We start from the raw sequence: 22964 nt of genomic DNA, 5'->3' as shown, positions 1-22964 counted from the left end.
TTTACTATCAATTCTGATATTAATGAGTATATATGATGATTAACAATGACACATTGTCTATGGACAACACTGGTGATATTGATACGCGTTGTCCAGCTTCCTTAGAAAAATATTGCTTGATCCTCTTATGACGTGATTCATTTGAGCAAATGCCATGGATTGTTGGGTTATTACAATTGCATTTAACTCTAGGACGAAAAATGACCATTCATGAAGATTATGTGTAGATTATAGACAAATAAACCAATAAACAACGAAAAACAATTATCCCTCAACTGGCATATATTTCAGATATGAACATGTATTTGTACATTTCTCAAATCAAAACCAGGAAGGGGTCCACCTTATAAGATATGACGCATGTAACATCGCTGGAGGCTGACATTTATCATAAATAAAAAATCATTATCCCTTTTGAAATTATTATGTGAAGTATTGATCTCTGAAATTATTTTATTCGTTTTGATGACCTCATAACATGAAATCAGATCATGCTGTTATTGGGATGTATCTATTTCTTTGATTCAGATTCATCATCACGGTATATATATATATATATATATATATATATATATATATATAAGTAAATATGTGAAACGAAACCCTTATAAAAGCAAAAACGATGTGTCTGATGTTGTGTGTTACTGTCTCACGGGTAGCAGACTGTTTTTCATAAGCCAGAATGGTAAGTTATTTTTTGAACAGCAAATATCTGCCTCCAAGCGTTGTTCAAACAAGTTCAAATACTTTCATTCAAATATATGCCATTTGATGATGCATTTTCACATAACTTAAAAAGTAACTGGCAATCGTACAAATATACAACTCCAACCTTACATCCATGTAATGTCATAACAAAATGCAAGTCTGAAGGGTAGAACAACAGTCCTGCATTTATAGCAGGTGACGGCGGCAGTCATGGCAAATTTGGATCCACAAACGAATGCATAATTGCCCACACTATACTAGTTTCTAGTATAACACTAACACAGATAATGTTCCTCAACCATAAGCGTCCATACAGTTAAGGTGTCAGGCAGTTGTGTCCATTTGGCATGTCCTTCAACGAAGCTGCTGTCTGTTTCCTCATGAAGAATTCACACAAAATGATTATTCTTGGACAAGAACCATTCCAGATCACTTGGCCCATTTCACTGCCACACGGGTCATCTGTAGCAGCATGGGATCATAGCAAGGTGAAGGGCACATTTTTTCAAAGGTCAAGGTCACAGTGCAGTTATTTGCATGGTTGAACAAGCAGTTTCTTGAAAGCCTTTCGAAATTCAGGGTTAAATATTGTGTAGATAACAGGGTTCAGAAAACTGTTCATGTAACCCAACCACACAAAAAAGCTAAATAACATTGGGTCAAGGTTACACACAGGGTGATTCTCAAGGTCATATCGTATGCAGATGGCGTTGATAATGTTAAGTGTAAAGAAAGGCCACCAGCAAATTAAAAATACACCTGAAAACAGAAAAAAAGAACACATTACTATTAAATGTTCATATATTTCATTATAATCATCCACCGTTCATACATCTCCAAACAGAATAGATCTTGCCACACTACCTCATCCATTCAACAGTATTGACACATCATTTATTCGTATCGGTCAGTGGTTAGGGTTAAATGCTACATTAGACTTGGGGTCTTATTTTACGCCAAAGAGAGGAATCAAACTGGGATTATGTTTCATTTAATTCTGCTTTGGACAGTATGTCAGTGTCAGTGACATCTCGTCTTAGCTTCATGCTGTAGGACACAGCAAATTTACCACTAGTTCAAATCAGTGAACAATATTATGTACACAGAACAAGGAGCATAATGTTGGAAAGCATTACAATAAAACCATTATCTGAGGATCCTAGACCTGCACACTTACAGATCACTGGGCTATAAATGTAGTTTGTAGCAGGGGTCAGTGAGTGAGTAGGGTTGTACTCTGGTTTAGAGCAGATTCCAGCAATATCGCGTCAGGGGACACCGGAAATGGGCTTCACACATTGTACCCATGTGGGGAATTGAACCTCGGCCTTAGGCGTGACAAGCAATCGCTTTAACCACTAGGTTTCCCCACCGCCCTTAGTGTGTACCAGGATAAATCTAATACCACTATTCACTACTATTGCCCATATTTATTCACATTTTCTTTGTAATTGGTTTTCATTGGTAATGTGCATACTGTTTGTCCGTGTGGGGCCTTCCTACCATATCATGCTAACACATCGGGATATAACTACAATATTGTTGGAAGTGGCGTTAAACTCCACTCACTCACTGAAATGTCAGTGAGGCCAATCTAGGAAACAATATTCTCCATACCCAACCAAAGCTTCCGCCTCTACTACCGCTCTTGGCCTACTTAACGTTCATATGTAGAAAACTCAGTAGGACCCCCAGATGGTGATAAGCTGTAGGCAGTCAGACTGACCAACTCATGACCGATTTGGAAACAACCTATGGACAACCAAACTGACCGAAACTCAGCCTTCAAGATGGAAACAGTCTGATGACCATGGCCTCTTTGATAACAGATGTAGAAACGAGGAGGGATCTAAACCTGACCTGCTTGTTGGATAAGCTGCTGGCAGTTATATCGTTGTTATCGTCAAAGCAATATAGTCCACTTGAAGACATACATCACGGCTTTGACATGCACGTAACCTGCAGGTGTTCACAATATTACTAATTGTGAGAACAGGAATACATTGGAACAACAAGCACACCTTTAATTGCCACTTTCGTCATCCGCGTAAAAAGTCAATAGCCACTTTAGAATCAGCTGCCCTGAATTAAGTTTGATATCAACCTGGCAATTGTTGTCTCAGTCAGATTTGTCTGCAAGCCCTCAACATACAACGCATTGTGCTCAACACGTGGCGTCAATGCAGAGATGAAACCCCACAGAGCCAATAGCTACGGTGAAGTAGGGCAGTGAAAATTGTTATTTTTACAGCCTCTCGTTGGACCTCTCCCTCGGGGGGCATCCTTTGTATCTGGCAGGAATACAAAGGTATTTCCGATTGTTATGTTCAGACGGTATTATGGTTTCTTTTGTGTGAGGACAAGGCGGTTGAGGAATGTAGGATCGTTGGTGTGGGCTTCGTCAAATAAGAACCTACTTTATTACAGACTAACAAGATTAGGAATTGTCATGCAATAGTTAGGAACTTTATCAAGCTTACTGGAGATACATGGCTTCCCAAAACACGACAGGGATTTGGTGGATTTGAGAATAAACAGCTTGACCACAGGTCTTCAAACTGGTACCATTTGAAAGAGTAGGGAGTGATTGATGGGGTCCTTGACCACATTTCTTAATCCTTCTGTCATAAGTGTGTATTTCGATACATATGATAAACTGACCATTTTGAGTCATGTTATGTATACCTTGCCAATAATAAGTATTGAGACGCCTTAGAACACTTGACCTCCTGAACTAGTAAGTGAGTTTGGTTTTAAGCTAATATGAGCTATATTCCATCAATATAATGATGATGTGCACCAGAAATGGGCTTCACACATTGTACCAAGGGGGAATCAAACACGGGTCTTTGGTGTGAGAGATGAAAGCTTTAAGCCCTAGGTTACCATATATTGGATCACATTAATTATCCATTCATCATATTTTAAATGCATGACTTCTGTTTTACTTCTGGTTAGTGTTTTAAAATAGAAAGCATCAGCTAACAACCTCCTACATCCTGCATGAAACAAGGAATAAAAAATGCACTAAGTCGCTCTGTCGTAGCCACTGGTGACTATCGTAGAAATACAAGACAACCTAAGCCATATGTCTCCTTTATGTTCCTGAGAATGGTCTAGCCTGATGCCCCTCTCAGACTCGATGCTGGCACTTTAAGTGAAGCCCTAAGTCTACACCCGACAGCTTGTCAGGCCGTAGTCCCTTCCCCCTTCAATACTCTGCCCGCGTTAAGCCGAGGTGATCCAGACACGGATGGGGCATGTCAGCACGATCTCCTAGCTACAGTTCTGTCTGATGGAGACGTGTTGGCCCTGACACTTCTACATCGTATATGTCTGATTTGGGGTATTTTTAAGGTGGCTGGATATTCGTATCCTGACTGCTAACAGCTGAACATGTAATTGATGACCTTCTCATACCAAGACCTTCACAATCAGGGCAATTTATTTCACATTCACAAACGGATGTGCTTGGATGTTATTGTGCTCCACAGCCAAATATTTTATAATTTCCTGGGGAATGTGAAATAATGGGTGCACAAGTGAGCAATGATTCATGCCGTCACGATAACAGGACAATCAATCAACCACACTACAGTTGTAACCTCGAAACGAAGTTTTACGTTTCTACCGTCAATTATCTATATGCTGCTTTTTCGCAGGAAACTACTTTTAGAACATGAATACATGACAATGTTTTGGATAACAACTTATTATATTCTTTGTAACGACGTTTTAAAGCTAGTTCTTGCTCTTTCATTGGGTGAATACTGAATAGGCGTTACAAAGAATGAAAGAAGTTATTATCCATGAAATAATCTTAGACTAATTTAAACGTTCTCAGCGATCAGATTACAGCGTAACCTCCTGTTCGTTACACAATTATCATCATCACCGCATTCCATCACTGATCACGTAAACCATTCATTCTGGATTAAAACATCAAAACAATATTGGTTAATATTCAACAAATCAGTCCCGTTTCATCTGTTATTGGATATGTAATAAAATGTTCTGAATATTGAATATTCATGAATGACATTACCCTGAAGAAATAAATCTTCAGCAAGCTAATCTTGTCGTAAGGTTCGACTAACGGGATCAAGTGGTCAAACTCGCTGACTTGATGCATGTCATCGTATCTCATTTGAGTAGATGGATAGTCATGATGTCAATCACTGGATTATCTGGTCCAGACTGGATTACTTACAGACCACCGTCATTTAGCTAGACTATTGCTGCGTGCGGCGGTAAACAACAAAACACAGAAACAAATCATATATGGCATGCTTACCTAAAACAATTGCTAACGTCTTCGTGGCTTTTCTCTCACGTTTATTTGACGATCTCTCCTTACGTTTCCGACTAGTCCTCATATGAAAATTAAACTTTGTCACACCTTTTTTGTGATTTTCCTTCTGATTTTTGGGTCCTGCTGCTCCTGCCGCACGACCGCTAGAACGACGCTTCGTTGGCGTGGACCCTTTTGAAGCACCAGGTGAATTGAAGGGTGTTTCCGCTTCCGTGCCGGCACTCTGACCGGAAGTAGTAGCCACACCATCGGCTTCCTGCTTCTCCATAGCTTCTGCTACGGGATTGGCTATGAGCTCACCTCCTATATCGTCGTTGTGGATGATGCCGTCATCGGACCCAGGACTTTTGGGCCCGCTACCGTCGTTCCCCCCGCTTTCATCTTCGTTGTCATGGGAATGGGAGTCAGAGGCGGAAGGAACGTTAGTAACAGACGTATCGTCCACAACAGGAGGCGCTAATTTATGAGATTTATTAGTGTTATAAGAAGCTACTTTACCGTTATCCATTCGCGCCAGCCCGGTAGTAACAGTAGGTTCTTGCGTGGCCTGGGTGGCCTGGGTATTTTCTATAACACTCTGGAGCGTTCGTTTATCTACAGTTTTGATCTTTTTGGCTCGCATGGCTTTCCTCGCCCTCTGTCTCAGCACCCGGTATATTCTCCAATAAAGGAAGATCATCATTAGTGACGGGATGTAGAAGGAGCCCATGGATGAATATATGAGGAAATCCGAGTTAAAGAATGTACACACACCGGCAATGCGTTTGTCGGAGTAGTTGACTCCAAGCGCAATAGGCGCGGCGATCGCTACTGATATAATCCACGTCATAGCAAGCATGATAAACACTCGCTTAGAGTTTTTATGCTTTGAATACTTGATTGGTTGAGTTACAGCGATGAATCTGAAACAAATTGAATACGAGGAATTAGAATCGGTTACCTGTACGTCGCGTAATTCAAGGACCGACCTATATTTTTAGATGAAGTGACGGGTTGCTTTGGAAAAGAAACGCTGCATAACTTGTCAAACAATACAATGATTCGGAAATGATGTAATTGTTTGTGCGGGTAAGTGTTTGTGCGGGTGCAAGCTAGCATGTCCATATTTCGCTTCATGTTTTTCTTTCGTATTTTGGAAGAAGTTGGGAAATGTCAGCTTTCGTGACGAATGTTTTGTAATTTGAGTAAGTTTTTCGGTCGCTAATCGAACCCGGGTCTTCGGCGTGTCGAACAAAAGCTGTAACCACTCGGCTACCCGATCGCCCTTATCCACAAGGCTCTATACAAGAGACCAAAGTTAGCCTAATTTGGCTGAAGAAGGTCTTGATATACATGAAGTTACGAGCAATTTGCAGGGTTATGTCCCTTAGTTGTGCCAGAATCTTATGATCATTGGATCAAATTACAATTAAATGATTTATTAGGATCACTCGTGCTGGTGGGTTTCACTATTGTAGGAAACGTCTTTAACCTGCATTATTTGGGTATTCCCGCCACATGAAGATTACATTACACGCCTGGGATACAAGTAAAACCTCCGGTGGTAATCACGACTCACTCACCCGATCACTCATTCACCCACCCATCAACCCTCACTCACACACTCACTCACTCAACCTACCACCAACCCACCAACTCCCCACTTACTCATTCCCACAATCCAGCCCAAATTCCTCACTCAATCAATGACCATAAAACTCACCACCATCACTCCCACACTCATGAACTCACTCCCACACTCTCACTCAACCTCACTCACACGTTCCCACAATTCCCCCGTCACTCACTCATTCTCACAATCCAACCCTCACTCACTCACACAATCCGACCCTCCCTCACTCACTCACACGTTCCCACAATTCCCCCGTCACTCACTCACTCTGACAATCACACCCTCACTCACTCACACAATCCGACCCTCCCTCACTCACTCACTCACACGTTCCCACAATTCCCCCGTCACTCATTCATTCTCACAATACGACCCTCACTCACTCACACAATCCAACCCTCCCTCACTCACTAACACGTTCAAACAATCCCTCCCTCACTCACTCACTCCCACAATCCCACCCTCACTCACTCAAACAATCCGACGCTCCCTCACTCACTCACACGTTCCCACAATCCGACCCTCCCTCACTCACTCACACGTTCCCACAATCCGACCCTCCCTCACTCACTCACAATCAGATCTCTCAAGCATATAATTCGGGGCAATGAGGTGGACACGAGGTTATGTAAGTGTAATTGCTACAAGATTAATTGGACCCGTGAAGATCGCTCATCGACATATAATAATTCATTATCCATTTTTTAGATCGAAGCTCTAGTCTACAGGATAGGTTTGTTTTCCAAACAAAAGTCGAGCCGAAAAATAATTCCTCAACATTCCTGTAAAAAAGTGAATTATCAAAATACAGCAGGGATTCCATCTTTTCATCAACCCGCCAACAATTATCTGTTAGCTAAGTCAAGACATTGACGACATGACATTTTCTCAAACGAAACCCCTAATTCTGAAATACAAAGCAGTCGGGAAAGGGAAGTGTTGATATTTAAAATTATGATGATTATTTTTCTTCTGATTGCAATCGTTACTTAATTACAATTCTATAATCATAATAATCGGTCTCGGTACCTGTTTAAATATCGATCAAGAACTATCGATTATGTTGTAGAATTTCTGCGATCTGCTTCTCCCCTTATACACTGCAGATGCCAAAGTTAATTAAACTAAAGAAACAATTACCACCTTTCTAACAGTAAATTTCCCCCAGGAGCACACAATCAATCTATTGCAGAATCCGATAGATATTTTTTACCTCATTTGTGATTTCACGACTAAATCAATTTGTCATTTCAGACGCGCCCGGACCAGACAGGGACGAGCGTAAGTAGAGAATGACAGAATTCATAAAATATATTTTTAAAACAATTCCCCCGGTGTGTGCCATTGATGGGAATTCACTGCAGGTGAAATATTTCCTGACAATAATACGATGGATCGTTCGCACGTATCTGTGTGTAGCCTTTGATTAACGGTCCTACTGTTTTTTGGTAAGATCTGAATTACCACTCATCATTACTTACTGCAACTGATTCTTTATATACATTAAAATTACTCATTTTAATTGCCCATCCTATAGGTTTTTTTTTATTCTTATAAATGACTAAAACTTTGAGCGATCTTCAAGGCATAATTGATGTCTATGACATTAAATTGCTTTCACTTTGGAACTAACACTTTTAAAAACCACTATCACTTCAGGATTTCCATTCCCGCGTTGTCTTGTCACAAGCATGTCCATTGCGATAAAGTGTATTTCTTTGCAGAAAGCGTTCAGCATGTTCCACCATGGCCACCGTGACTACCAGACAATTGTTTCAAACAACGAAATGAAAACTAGAATGTGTTGAAGTTACTGAAGACGTTAATCAATATGCGTGCACGATATGTACATGCTAGGTACATTTGTTTGTTTGTTTGTTGTTTAACGCCGCACTCAGCAATATTCCAGCTATATGTCGTCTGTCTGTAAATAATCGAGTCTGGACCAATCCAGTGATTGACATCATGAGCATCGATCTACGCAATTGAGATACGATGACGTGCACCAAACAAGTCAGCGAGTCTGACCACCTGACCCCGTTAGCCGCCTCTTACGGCAAGCATGGGTTGCTGAAGACCTATTCTAACCGGTGTATATAGCAGTCTTTAAGCAGTAAACGAAATAGCTTTTTGTCTCTGACAAAATCCCCCCTCCAACCCCGCACTTACAGAATATAAACAACTATCTGGAATAATACGTGTATTTACTTACCTATCTACACTAATGGCGGTTAAGTTGAGTATGGAAGCGGTACACGCCATTACGTCAGCAGCGACCCAGGCGTCACACAGTATGTCGCTTAGCAACCATATGCCGCTCATCACCTGAAAAAAATAAGTACAGCTGTTATTCAAACGACAGATACATATGTAATGATTACTACAATGTATGACATGCGTGGTATTATATATCATATTGAGTAATGTTGTTTACTCATTTGTAACTACTATTTAGTTACATCACGGCATGTCAGTTTGATGTGGGAGAAAAACCCGAAGTGATGCAGGTGTCAGACGTTTACCACCTTGGTGAAACCCAGGATCATTACTATACTCACTGGCAAAAGAAACGCGAAGAATAGAAACATATAGAGAAGTATGTACATAAAGAAGAGATGTTTCCAACGAGTACCACTTAATGACAAAACTAACATCAGTCAAGTGTTACCACAGCGGGTCCTTCTTATCACGATATGCTGCACGTGATTACCACGCTATCGTAATGATGCATCTCGAGTCCTGGATCTATGACGTCACCTGTGATGCGTTGATGAGCGTCGGTTCACCCAACATAACAATAAGTTCGTTTGTACATCGAACAAATCTATATATCTCTTGAATATGAGATATTCTTCATATTTATTAACCAACATGAATGGCATTCGCGTTTCACTTGGCGGAGAGTATATTGTATATTGCTGAAAAGCCAACATATTCATCATCATCTCAGCGAATCTGGGATTAGAGCCAGGGGACGTAACTGTGGGCAGCCACACAGCGCGGCGCCTTACACAACAAGGCCATATGTGTATATATATATACGGAAGCCTTTTAGGGCCATTTGTTTGTTTATATTTTTGTTCTTGAAATTTGAAGATACTAAGTTGAAATTTCAAGATACACACTAAGTTGAAAGTTCAAGTTGAAATTTGAAGATTATAACTTGAAATTTCAACTTAGTATCTTGAAATGTCAAGAACAATAGAAAAAACCCCAAAAGAACACCACCAACAAATGGCCCTAAAAGACTCCCGTAGATATTTATAACGTCACTATAATTATGGAGCTCATGTGGCGGCGGTGAAGCCTAGTGGTTAAAGCGTTCGTTTGTCACGCCGAAGACCCGGGTTCGATTCCCCACATGGCTACAATGTGTGAAGCCCATTTTCCACTGTCCCTCGTCGTGATATTGCTGGAATATTGCTAAAAGCGGCGTAAAACCATACTCGCTCACGATGAAGCTCATACTCACTTTTACACATTGAGTGTCATTTCAGATTTGAAAAGTCACTGTTAGTAAGCAATTGTTAGGTGTGTTCAAATACGCTAATTATACATTTTCCGAGTTACATAGACAATAGCAATATTATACCCAAGCTGTCACGGACCATGTATAAACTTGATACTATCGTGTCGGGCAATCAAAGCGGTTAACGGTTGACAGCTAACAGGATCTGTGAAATCATAAGTCACTGTGACTTTTTTGTCCCCAAGACAGCTCTGTATATCAAACCAAAATGAGGAGATCCATGAGGGAGCAACCATTTCATTTTCAAGGGGGCTTTGAACCAAAATAAATAACATGCCCATTTCTTCCAGACAAGTGCACAAAGAATACAGTTCATTTTTTTATTCATTTACAAAATGTAATAATTGAGCACCTGTTAATGTTGAAAATAACTGAGCTCCTAACATTAAAAAAAGTTGATCTAAAACCAACATCACGCTCCCCTGAAAATCAGTTTGTTTCCCTCTTATTGTGACAACATCATGAGAAGCGTATTTGTGCAGTGGCGAATAAGTGAATTTACAAATATGGCCTTTCCATCAAATACAATAATGATACCATATCGCATATTTCCAGAACATTTTAAAACTAAAAAACACCGACTTCGCACGAATAAAACAGCGCGTATTTATTATTGGTGTTTGCTAACAGTCCATGTTTAGATAAATCTGATATGATGAATATAATATTGCAGGCATCCCGCGTCACATACAAACTTAGCCCACTTGTTTTTTCTACAAATCACTCCATCTTGATCAATAGCACGGTGATTCGACTCCGTTGTAAAAGTCAAACCATTGGTTCCTAACGAAAATGATAGAACGATTTATTCGCTTGGCTCCGGTAAGTATAAATGTTCGTGAAAGTGTAAAGATCCTTTACCAGGAAAAGAAACTAATCTATAAAGCAAAACAAATTTAACTTCCATTTTGATCTGTAACCGGTGATCTTGGGACAATCACAAAAGGTTGAAAACTTAAATACAGGAGGAAATATGTCCTGGACGAGTAAAAGTCTGCGCTCCACGTGTGCATCACGAGAAGTAAGACTTGATGAAAGGGCTTTATGTAACGTGTGCATTTCACTGAAATCGACATGGATCTCGTCTTTCTAATCATCGCGGCCTTTGATATTTGCTTTTGTGAGGACCTTCAAATGTGATCACGCTGTGAACGTAATATTGGGGGAAAATAGATTTTATGGCAAAAAAGCATGATATTTGAGATGAAACATACGAACATGTATCATATGTGTTAGTGGTTGAAAAACAAAAAGAAATCTAAAAGAGATCTTCGGCTGTCAATGCTGATGTTTGACAGACGGTGTGGCTGTTTACATGTCATATGACCCCGTGAGTCATCAGCCAAATGACAGAAACTATGGATTTGATAATAAAGACTCCACGTTCAAATCATACAGACAATGATCAGCACCACTTTTTGAGATGGTTGCCTTAATCTTTATGACAATTATTTCTATATAAAAAGTGTAAATATATTGATTTTGGATGATATCACCATGGTAACAAAATGCTGTTTTTATTAAAAGCCTTCTTGAAGTTGAACTTCAAGAAAAATGTATTGGAGTGTCATTTGAGGTGAGGTGAGGTAAAATGGAGTTTAACATCTCGTTCAAGATTATTTCACTTAGTAAGAGAAGTGTGTGCATGCGTGTTTGTGTGTGTGTGTGTGTGTGTGTGTGCGTGTGTGTGTGAATGTTGAGCGCGTGCGAGTGTGTTTTGTTTGTTTGTTTGTTGTTTAACGCCGTACTAAGCAATATTCTAGCTATATGACGGCGGTCTGTAAAACTGCGAGTCTTGTCCAGACAATCCAGTGATTGACATCATGAATATCGATCCATGCAATTGGGATAGTATCATACGATGACATGCATCAAGTCAGCGAGCCTAACCACCTGATCCCGTTAGTCGCCTCTTACGACAAGCATAGTCGCCTTGAACAGCAAGCAAGGGTTGCTGAAGACCGATTCTACCCCGGATCATCATGTGCGTGTGCGTGTGCGTGTGCGTGTGCGTGTGCGTGAACCGGAATAATAGTGCCAGCTCTCTGATCGTGACACACCATGCCACAGGTTTTAACATGGACACCACTCTCAGACTCAGTTTTGACTCAAAGACGACTAGTCCTTGTTTTAGCCCCTTAATGTCGAGCGCTAGGCAGGGATACAGCATAATACCATCTTACGTACGTATTTCGGTATGACGCGGCCGGAATCGAACCAACGACCTTCTTCTCTCCGGGCAGACGCTCTTCATGATAAGAACAAATCAAGGAGTGTGCTTATTTATTTTTCAGACGTATAGTTAGCACATGTGGCATATCGTGACATACAGGCCGCTACTTTGTGGAGCAAAACAAAAGGCAACTATGATTATCCCAATTGTATTTCCCTTCTCTTTCACAAAAAGGTTCGCCTGTCTCCATCTTCTATTTTAGAAAGCACTCTCAAGAAGCCGGAAATGAGTACGAGCTGTTTGAGAAGACATAAGAGTAAGACCGCCTTTTTTGCAAGTTGCAATTTTCCTTTTTGTCATATTTGTAATGAGACAATTGATTTTTTACATTGTATTCTTGTCTTTTATACCAGAGCAAATGTCTTTTCTAATGCGGTCATCACCTGCAGTCATAAGAAAATGAACTGACCGGCCGTAGTTTTCTTTGGTCATCAAATAGAAAGAGGTTTGGTTGCTTATTTATACAAGGACTGGTCGGCTCGGGGTCAGTATACTGTGTCTGAGTGGGGTATTCATGTTAAACTGAGGCAAGGTACCTCAGTGGGCTAGCACTATAAATCTTGCATTAATCCGGACTAGTCAGGTACTGACGCACCACGAGCTTGGCGTTGGGTAGATCGTGACGGTAGTCAGTAACCCGCCTTTTCTTGCCGAAAAACAACAATGCAAACGCTAGCAAGAACTAATTCCGTAATTACGACGCCCAGCTATTGCGTGGGGATCAACAATTTCACATCCATGTTTAGACTGTCTGTCTCAGAGTCTCCAATTTTTGTCAACATCAAAAGAAATCATGTCTCAGTATCTCTCCCCCAAAATGGAGCAATTGTCTCATTTTGTGTAATTGTGTCTTTGACGGAGGCGGATGTGCGTTTATGCTTCTCCAAATCTCAAAGACGGCAGGCAGGTCGAACGTACGCCATCTGGCCTTTCGGTCACCTCGATAAGAACAAACAGTTGTAATTGCCCTTACCGAATGCCAAGGTTCAATGTAATGCTGACTGTTACATACAAATACTAAAGGATTTTGGGTGTTTTCTTCAAGAGCCATATATTATCACGCCTTTCATGAATACATGTACTAGTATTTTGTTTGTGTGTTAGGTTTTGTTTGTTTTGTTTGTTGTTTAACGCCGCACTCAGCAATATTCCAGCTATATGAACGCGGTCTGTTAATAATCGAGTCTGGACCAGACAATCCAGTGATTAATATCACGAGCGTCGATCCAAGCAATTAAGATACGATGACATGTATCAACCAAGTCAGCGAGCCTGACCACCCGATCCCGTTAGTCGCCTCTAACGACAAGCATGGGTTGCTGAAGACCTATTCCACCCCGGATCTTCACGGCTGTTTATAACGGTGGTCGTGTCTTATTGTAAAAGTCTTGCTCATTGATCATAGAAAACATTCCGTAGGTTTGCCTGTCATGGAAATATTGGTTTTCCCTTTCTAGGTTTGTTTGATGTGTATGTATGGTTCTGTGTCCTCCCCGTCAGTGTTGTGATGGATGATATCGTCTGTACATGGTTCCATGTGTATAGCCTTCGTGCGTATATCCATCATAAGAATTGCATGATTTTGTATCTAGATTAGAACTGATATTTTTTTCAGCTATAGATACAAAACCAGATATGTTATTTATATTTGCAACTATGAGCCTGTTTAAGAACAAAACCTTGTAACGATGTAATTTTGTAGCAGGTAATTTCCTTCCTTCTTCAACAGTCTGAAACATAATGCATTGGGTTTTTTCCCGAATTTACGGGGACAATCAATTTTTTTTCCATAAAATCCCAGCCCCTTGGTGGTCAGACTCGGTGACTTGGTTGACGTCGTGAAAATGTACCCCGACGGCATTGATCATTGCTCACAATATCAATCACTGGATTGTCTGGTCCAGACTAGATTACCTACAGGCGGCCGTCAAACAGCTGCAACATTGCTGAGTGCAGCGTAAAACAACAGACAAAAAAAATAAATCTAAACACTGTGTCTAGCTTTTGCATCTGGTACATACCTATCTCTGTCATAGCAATCACCTTTGCCTATTCAACAAACTACATAGGACCCTTGAATATCCGGTGTAGAATAGGTGTTCAGCAACCCATGTTTGCCGTAAAAGGCGACTATGCTTGTGGTGAAAGGCGACTAACGGGATCGGGTGGTCAGGCTCGCTGACTTGCTTGATGCACGTCACCGATCGCAATTGCGTGGATCGATGCTCATGATGTCAATCACTGGATTGTCTTGTCCAGATTATTGACAAACAGCCTTCATATAGCTGGAATGTTTCTGAGTGCGGCGTTAAACAACAAACAAACAAACAACTGTACCTAGCATGTACATATCGTGCACGCATATTGATTAACGTCTTCAGTAACTTCAACACATCCTCGTGTTAAGTGCGACCGGACTCTGCATTCGAGTTTGTTCCAAGCAGTGTTAATGGATGTACGGGAAAATGGCTATTTGTAGATAAGTATTGACTCGGGATACGGGGAAGGAAATGAAGCTTTATGAACTTGTATTTTTTTTCGACTCAATTCAATTTTACACTTGAGTCGAACACATCCAAAAGGCATACAGGAAAATGTTACCCTTCACTACCGAGAAAATTAAAGCATACACTGAATAAAGCGTTCGCTCGTCACGCCGAAGACCCGGATGCGATTCCCCCCATAGATACAATGAGTGAAGCCCATTTCTAGTGTCACCCGCCGTGATATTGTTGATATATTGCTATAAGCGGCATAAAACAATACTCACTCACTCACTTGGATTTCACCAAATAATTACAAACGTTATCAAAATGCTACTAAGCTTGACACACTGCAAACTTCAGTTCAAAACACAACAATGATATCCGTTTCAAGAATGTTATAATGGAAGAATTAAAGCCATTGGCTTTGAACTGTTTCATAAAGCATTGGAATTAGTTTGGCTAACACGGTATTTAAAAAATGATAGGAATTTGGAATTCCCTTAAAAAGCAATAGTTTGATGCCGTCGGTTCTCTCCCGTTTTAGCTCCATTTCTTCCTACAAAAATTCAAAAATTCTATACCGACATCTTGGATATATGGAACAGTATCAATACAAAAGAAGAAAATGATCTTTATATTATTAATGATATCATATGGAATAATAATAAGATCTTTGTCAAGAAGATAATGTTGATGACGCCCCTAGCATTAAAGACGTATCTACATCTGACGCACCGACAAAAGGTAAGTATTCGTATTTAGGCAGCCACATCAGTGTAGATATTAATTCATACAATTTTGTACGTATCAACGGTTTGGTAATCGAAAACAAATATAGATGTTATGATATTTGAAAGTTATAGAGGTACAGTATTATTTGGAATAAAAGGAGTGTGTCCACCGACGAGACGATACTCAGTTATCTTCTACTTACGGCAAACTTTTCTGTGTATTAAAGAAGAATTCCTGTAACGACCTGTACATGTAATAACCATGTTGAGGAGCGAGCGTTTCATGTTCAAATTATTAACAAACAGCAGAAAATGGACCATGTAAAGCGAAAACAATATTAGAATCTCTTCCAATGTTATGTCAACTAAGCCTGTACAGGCAGGGTCAGGGGGTAAACTCGTGGCACCCAATGTGAAATGAATTAAAAAAAAACAAAATAAAAAAACAAAAAAACAACAACAAACAAACAATGATACCCGTATCCCATACATCACCATCGAATAACCATTTCGTGTTTGTTTCATTTTCAGCCACTATCGAACACTTTCTTTTTCCCGGCAGTTTTTTATCACATATAGAATTTCGGCCACAGACCTACGTGGATGACCTAAGATTCCCTATATGGAACGTCAGACCTAGGTCAATATTATCTGAGTAAGTGAGTGATTTGGGTTAAACGCCGCACTGAAAACTACCCGGTCAAGCAATATCACCACAATTTCTCTATGCCTGTATTTATATAAATTAAATATAAAAGGTCAACGCCAGAGAGTAACCAGTTTCGATTATCCGCCGTAGCAGATTCCATGGTGCTTAAAAGGCAAAATAGCGGTGAAAAGAATATGAATGGATTACTAAATATCAGTGATGACACCAGGTGTTCGCGATAACTCATGCCAAATGTTGTCTCGGGTTGTAATGTTCAGTTATGTCAACAACCATGTATTTACCGGACCCCCACAGGCTATATCATTTCTTTTTGCGATGTACAAATTCATTGATACGCTTCCCTTTTAAAATTTTCGCACCATGCAGTACACTCTCCGTATTGTGAAGTTCGAAGTATAACAAGTCGGCAATTACATATTCCACTGTGTAAAGGGTACATACATATCCAGCCACTCTAAAAATACCCCAATCGAAAATATGCGATGTAAACGTGTCAGGGCCAACACGTCTCCATCAGACAGAACTGTAGCTAGGAGATCGTGCTGACATGCCTCATCCGTGTCTGGATCACCTCGGCTTAACGCGGGCAGAGTATTGAAGGGGGAAGGGACTACGGCCTGACAAGCTGTCGGGTGTAGACTTAAGGCTTCACTTAAAGTGCCAGCATCGAGACTAAGAGGGGCATCTCCACCATCATCACTACCATCAACAGCAGCAGCATCAACATCACCACCACCTTCCTCATCGCAATCAACATCACCACTAACATCTCCACCAACAACAGCAGCAACTTCAACACCGCCATGATCATTCTGCATGATGGCTTCAACAGGAAACCTGCATCCCTCATGGTGCCCTTCCACGTGAAGCTGAACGTCTGTTCAAAGTGACGTTAAACCAAACTCACTCACTCTCTCACTTATTCTCTTGGAAACCCCGTTAATACGATGAATTGTTAAAACCGAATTTGCATTTTGGACCGGCCGACATGAATCACGCGTCTACAGCACTGCAAAACACGCTATACACACTTCACCTAGAATCATTGCTCTCTATGGTACTGAAAATCTGTACGCATCATAAAAAAGATGTCTCACAAGGGTCTGGTTTCTTTGTTAAATATCAAAGCCGCTGCGCCTTTATTTCCTTAAAAACATTAAAATATTTAACCTTTTAGACATGTTTCTTCGACGCTCGCAGTACCTGACTTAAGATTTTTTTCTTCAACCTGTCACTTCAGCGAATGGATTAAAGCTATTATTTCAACAACAAAAGCCAATAAAAAAAGCTGCGTGCCTTTAATCAGATAGAATGTAGTAGTTTTTTCACATAATCTGTCTATCTTCAATCATTGATAACATGTGGAGTTTTTTTAAAACCGATGTCCTTAATGGCAGATTGTTCTTTTCAAATACTTTACCTTCGTGAAAACACAACGACAGCGAAGTAAGTGGTCGGTGAAGTTGAGTGTAATTATCGCTAGGGCGAAATAAATGAGAGGATATTTTTTAATCATTCTACTTTAAAATTGGTACCAGCTGCTTCTTCACGATGAATAAAGAAACGTATTTTCATTTTTCTATATCAATATGGACTCTCTTTTCCTCTAGTGATTGCAGGGCTGTCGTCATAAAGACATCTGCAGCGTGATATAGAAAGTGTTTTGTGAGCGGTGATTTGGAGGACGTTGTTGGTCGACGGTTTATTTTTCAATAACCACATGCGACATTTTGTCAGTCTCTGAGGTGATAAATTTGTTAAAAGGACACGTCGATTTGATCGTTCTTGTGGCCTTGTGGTTCAAACGCTCGCTCGTGACGCCAAGACCTGCTTCGAATCCACACAAGGGCACCTTGTGACAATGTCCAGTGAAGTTCCGAGTTAGATCGGTCTTTAGCAACCTAAAGGAACGGGTGCTCAGTCTGTATCTAGTCGATTCTGGATCAGGCATTCCAGTAATGACAGCATGAGCATCGATCTTCGCAATTTGTATACGATGATGACTTGCATCAACCAAGTCAGCGCATGCAAATTGCGAAGATCGAAGCGCATGCTGTCAATCACTGGATTGTCTGATCAAGATCCGCCGTCATATAGCTGGAATATTATGGAGTGCGGAGGTAAGCAACAACAAAAATGTGATTAATGTCGTGAATGTCCCTTGCTGAAATATTGTGAAATAGTTTGTTAAAAGCGATGTAAAACAAGACTCACTTGAGTAAGGGGTTTGGTGGGGTTTCAACCCTTCAACTTGGTTTCCAAGGTGGTAATGTAGGAATGTTAATACTTACTGATTGCAGCACATGTATAATTATGATAATAATATCTAATAGTCTCGATTTAATATATTGTTATGATGAGATTAGCACATGTATCTTTTTGATTTTATGATACTACCTTCGTTGTATTAAATACAATCCTGCCAAAGTCCGCTACTTGTCATAGCGGTTATGTATCAAAGCGCACATCTAGATTCGACTTTTGACAGGGCCGTTTGCGTTATACCTATTGCCCGCGCAGGTTATGTCACTCTGGGCTTCTCAACGTGAACTTGTGGTTAATGTGTCACAACGAGACAGGTTTAGTCCTGCTATGAACCACATAGCGATGCAGGCAACCCGACAGGATTCGAACCAGGGTCAGTTGACATGACAGCCAAGGGACAAAACACTGCATAGCAAATTACGAGCACTAAGCCACTTTCCCCTTAACCGGGTGATATAACATCACCAGTGTTGACAACCTAATGTTCATTTTAAACTAATCAGTTCTTAATAAACGTGGAAATGAGGAAAAACTATTAAATTACGATATTCGTTATTAAAGATATGAGTCAATAAACGAAGCGGAAGCTTCTTTATAAATCAGAGATTACCCACTCAACTAGCAATAGACAGCAGAAAGCGGCCCATCAAAGAAATATTTTGTGATGCGTTGACCTCCGCAGTTTGGCTGGCGTTAAAGGACAGAAACAGGTCTCGCGTGATTTGATGACCTTCAGGATGACCTCACCACGTGGTCAGTATGACGCCTATTATTGCCAAGGTGATAACTAATTAAACATATTGATAACTTTAAGGTCGGTGTCCGGTCGAGTGACCACTCAGCTAGTGGTTGCATACGCTTCTACCACTGACCAGACAAACAGTGATGTGTCCTTATGACAGAATCAAAATCGTAAGAGGCGACTAACGGGATCGGGTGGTCAGGCTCGCTGGCTTAATGCATGTCATCATATTTGCGTAGACAATGTAAATCATTGGATTGTCTGGTCCGGACTCGCTTATTTACACAACGCCGTCACATATCTTAAATATTGCTGAGTGCGGCAACAACAAACAAGTAAACAATGTGACAGCGATCAGCTTAAAATGTGAGACAAGTCCAAACTGATGCAGGCTTACCACTTCGGTAGAACAAAAGTCTTGTGACAGACCAAGAATCGAACCATAAGGTTGACGAATCACGGATTCGAACACATGATCTGTGAATCCCGATACGAGGGATGCAACTCCACTTTGACCACTGGGCCATCACCTGGATGAATCAAACAATTTGTTTTAAGAAAACCTTTTCGTACGAACAAGAGAATCGCGACATTTCGCCAGGTTAACTGTTTTCATGTGTAAATCGCGAGTACGCGACATTGTCCCCAAGAGTATCCCAAAGCTTTTGCATTGTAATGGGATCGCGTCTATATAAACTCATTGCAAGTTTGCTGGGCGTTCTCCTTGGTAAGTAAGTGGAAAAACACCATTTAATTTGGAAGCAAAATCAAAATCGTCAGACTGTATCATGTCCAAAGCATTTTGACATCACGGGACACTACATTAGGATGCGCACAGCTAATGCCAAAAAGGGTTGATCTAACTCAAACCTCATCGCTTAAATTGAAATGCGACGGAAACCATCACATGAGTGGAGTCGGGGACAAGTGTTCTCATTCATATGGTCTAATAGTTTAAACCTGATCGCGAAAAGTGACTTTTAGCGGAACAAGGGGGTTCAATAATAGGTTGTTTTCCCGAGGAGACGAGATCGACAAACCCATTGCAATGTCCACAAACAACTATTAGACAGCGTCAGTAAATCGGGATGGAAATAGCCAAGAAAATGTGAGAAAAATTCAAATGACTCCTAAATTGTTTTTCATGCTGTCGCTGGGTCGAACAGCATAACGTCCCTGCATTAAGTCAACTCGAAAACGGCTTTTCTCCAATTAATTTCCATCTTCCTCGTTCGCCGAATTGCCAATACACTTTGCGCTGGTTTAAAGGACAACTGTAGAACATGAGAGACGGGCGGCCAGTCAACATCATCTCTGCACTCGTACGGTTTAAGTAGTGACCACAATGTTGCAGCACCGCAGCCCACTGGTTTTTCGCAAATTTGATAAGCTTAGTCTGCAACGAAACGCATGCCGTAATTGACCACAGTTGTCAATCAGAGGTTCTGATTGACAAACAAATATGGATTTTACAGGTCATCGGGGATGCTTGTACTTTTTCTGCTAATGTTCGTCATATGCAAGTTCAACTTGAAACTTTATGAGCGGTTATTTCGATAAATTCTTTCCTTGCTAAATTCCACCTGAAAGTTGTTTTATCGAGAAACCCACGGGCTTGTATTTGTGTACACGCGGGGAAAAGATTACGCACCATGCATTGCTATATAAAATAGCCATTCTTTTAACGGTATTTTTATTTCATTTAATTTTATTACAATACAAACGCATTTCAAAGTATTAAATCGCAAAGAACAACGAAGAACAGAGCGTGGTTTATTTCACGATGAAACATCGTTCTATCGTGATGTAATTTCTGGAGATTCGAACATGTGCTCGCAGCTTGATGGCGTCGTAAATGCCACGACGTTACTTTTGAGAGTGAAGTGTCTAGTGAACTGTTTCTCCTAGATGTAGTTGGGAACGTAGATAAACGCTGCAGTGACCGAACGATCGCATCCAAAAGCAAGAGAGATATGACAATCGGTATTGGGAGAAAAGGTACAGATAATCGACGAGCAAATTGCGAGAATATGCGGGAAAGACTAAATTTAATCCCTTGTTCATAAAATGGAGTTTTCGATATTTCCGACATTTCCGAGGTCGGATTCTATTCAGCGTGTCATCATCATTTAAATACGGGTAAATAGTGGCTGTATATAATGTTGATATCTCATATAAGAAATAAACGACTCCTAGCCGTGTACCGTACAATAAAAACACTGCAGGGTGAATAAAACACTCGGTGCCTACAATAAAACACTGCTCCCCTCATGGTTTCTCCTCATGGTATTCTCCCTGCAGTGTTTTATTGTACGATACACAACTCCCATTGGTTTATTTATATGACTAGGCCGCCTCCGCCAAATACACAGAGCTCGATTATCTAATTAAGTGTGTCGTAACTACCACATGCGGTAGCATCCGCCACACACACAATTTGCAGTCAATGTTCACAATATGTAAGTATGAATGAACCATCACAAACGTCAAAAACTATCGATTGTTACGTATTTCTGCCTTCACCCTCTTGCATTTGTTTCATCAACAGGGGCCAACTTATTAAAGTGGAGTGTACGAGATTTCCTTTCATCCAAATCACACAAGTTTGTCACATCAAGGATATATACATTCATGTGTGGATTCAGAATGTAATAATTTCGTAAGTAGCTTTTTTTCTCAGCGCTCTGTTTCCTTGTCTAATACCCTCCGAACCCCACCAGTAGTGACGACTTTATACTAGTACACACGGTTCATCTTCTTTAGCTACATTTTATCCTATTAAAAATATAATAAGCTGACTGTGGATAGTTTTATATAAAATCACACACTTGCCTCTCCTTCATTTTGTGACCTTGACCTTCAGGCAAAAAGTGCACTTCCGATATTCTTGACCGACTTGAACACATCGGAATTCCTCATTATTATTTTTTGCCACGACTCGTGAATGTTTTTCTTTGAATGAAAATGTTTCGTCCATTCTATTTTTAACATATGACGCCCCTGGACACTGGTTTTATAATTGTTGTTTACATCCTCACACAGTGCATTCTCTTTTGAATATTACGGAGGTAACGTTTTGCGGAAGGGAGAGTATAAAAATAGAAGTAACTATTCCTACGTGTATAAATAAGGTCGGTTGTTCATCATATTTGACACCTGGGTCTTCGGAGTGGCGGGCTAACGCACAACTATCTTTCCTCCACCGCCCCGATGTTATTTACTCTGATGACTGCGGCGTTAAACAACTTTCACCCATGCGCTCGTTTTTAGTGATTTATTTTGTCTCTGTAAACATGAAAAATTGTGTTCATATTCAAATTCAATTTTATCCGAAATTATAGATAACTGTGTGAGTGCGGTTTTATGCCGCATTTAACAATATCCCAGCCATATTAGGGCAGGGGGTCACCAGAGATGGGCCTCACACATTTGTACCCTTGTTGTGAATCCAACCCGGGACTTCGGCGCGAATTAGAATTTAGTTTGTTATAATGTGCTCTTTGATTTATCCAAGTTCGTTATATCCAGTTTTGAATGGACACTTCTGGGAGATACAAACGTCTCCCGACTCTAGGCCCGCCAGTGGCCTAGTTCTTCCACCTGGTGTTCCATCTATATACTAGTAAGTACTTTTCACAACAGTTTTGCAATTCACGGCCAATGTAGTCTGGCCCTG

General features: G+C 40.5%; 1 protein-coding gene across 1 annotated transcript in view; it reads right to left on the bottom strand.

Moving 5' to 3' along the window:
* Nucleotides 1–548: 548 nt before the first annotated feature.
* Nucleotides 549–22964, bottom strand: part of LOC139458321 (D(2) dopamine receptor A-like) — a 43195-nt gene continuing 20779 nt past the window's right edge. Inside the window, exons 2-4 of the mRNA XM_071239710.1 lie at nt 8845–8957; nt 5003–5922; nt 549–1467 (exon numbers count right to left, since the gene is read on the bottom strand). Coding sequence (XP_071095811.1) covers nt 1238–1467; nt 5003–5922; nt 8845–8957 — 1263 coding nt within the window. The 3' untranslated portion in view covers nt 549–1237. The remainder of the gene's footprint in view (nt 1468–5002; nt 5923–8844; nt 8958–22964) is intronic.

This window comes from Haliotis cracherodii, unplaced genomic scaffold (genome assembly GCF_022045235.1).
Source record: "Haliotis cracherodii isolate W230 unplaced genomic scaffold, xgHalCrac1.p SCAF_12, whole genome shotgun sequence".
NCBI classification, from domain to species: Eukaryota; Metazoa; Mollusca; class Gastropoda; order Lepetellida; family Haliotidae; genus Haliotis; species Haliotis cracherodii.
Note: the sequence above shows the minus strand (reverse complement) of the source record. Positions and strands in the feature narration are given on the sequence as shown.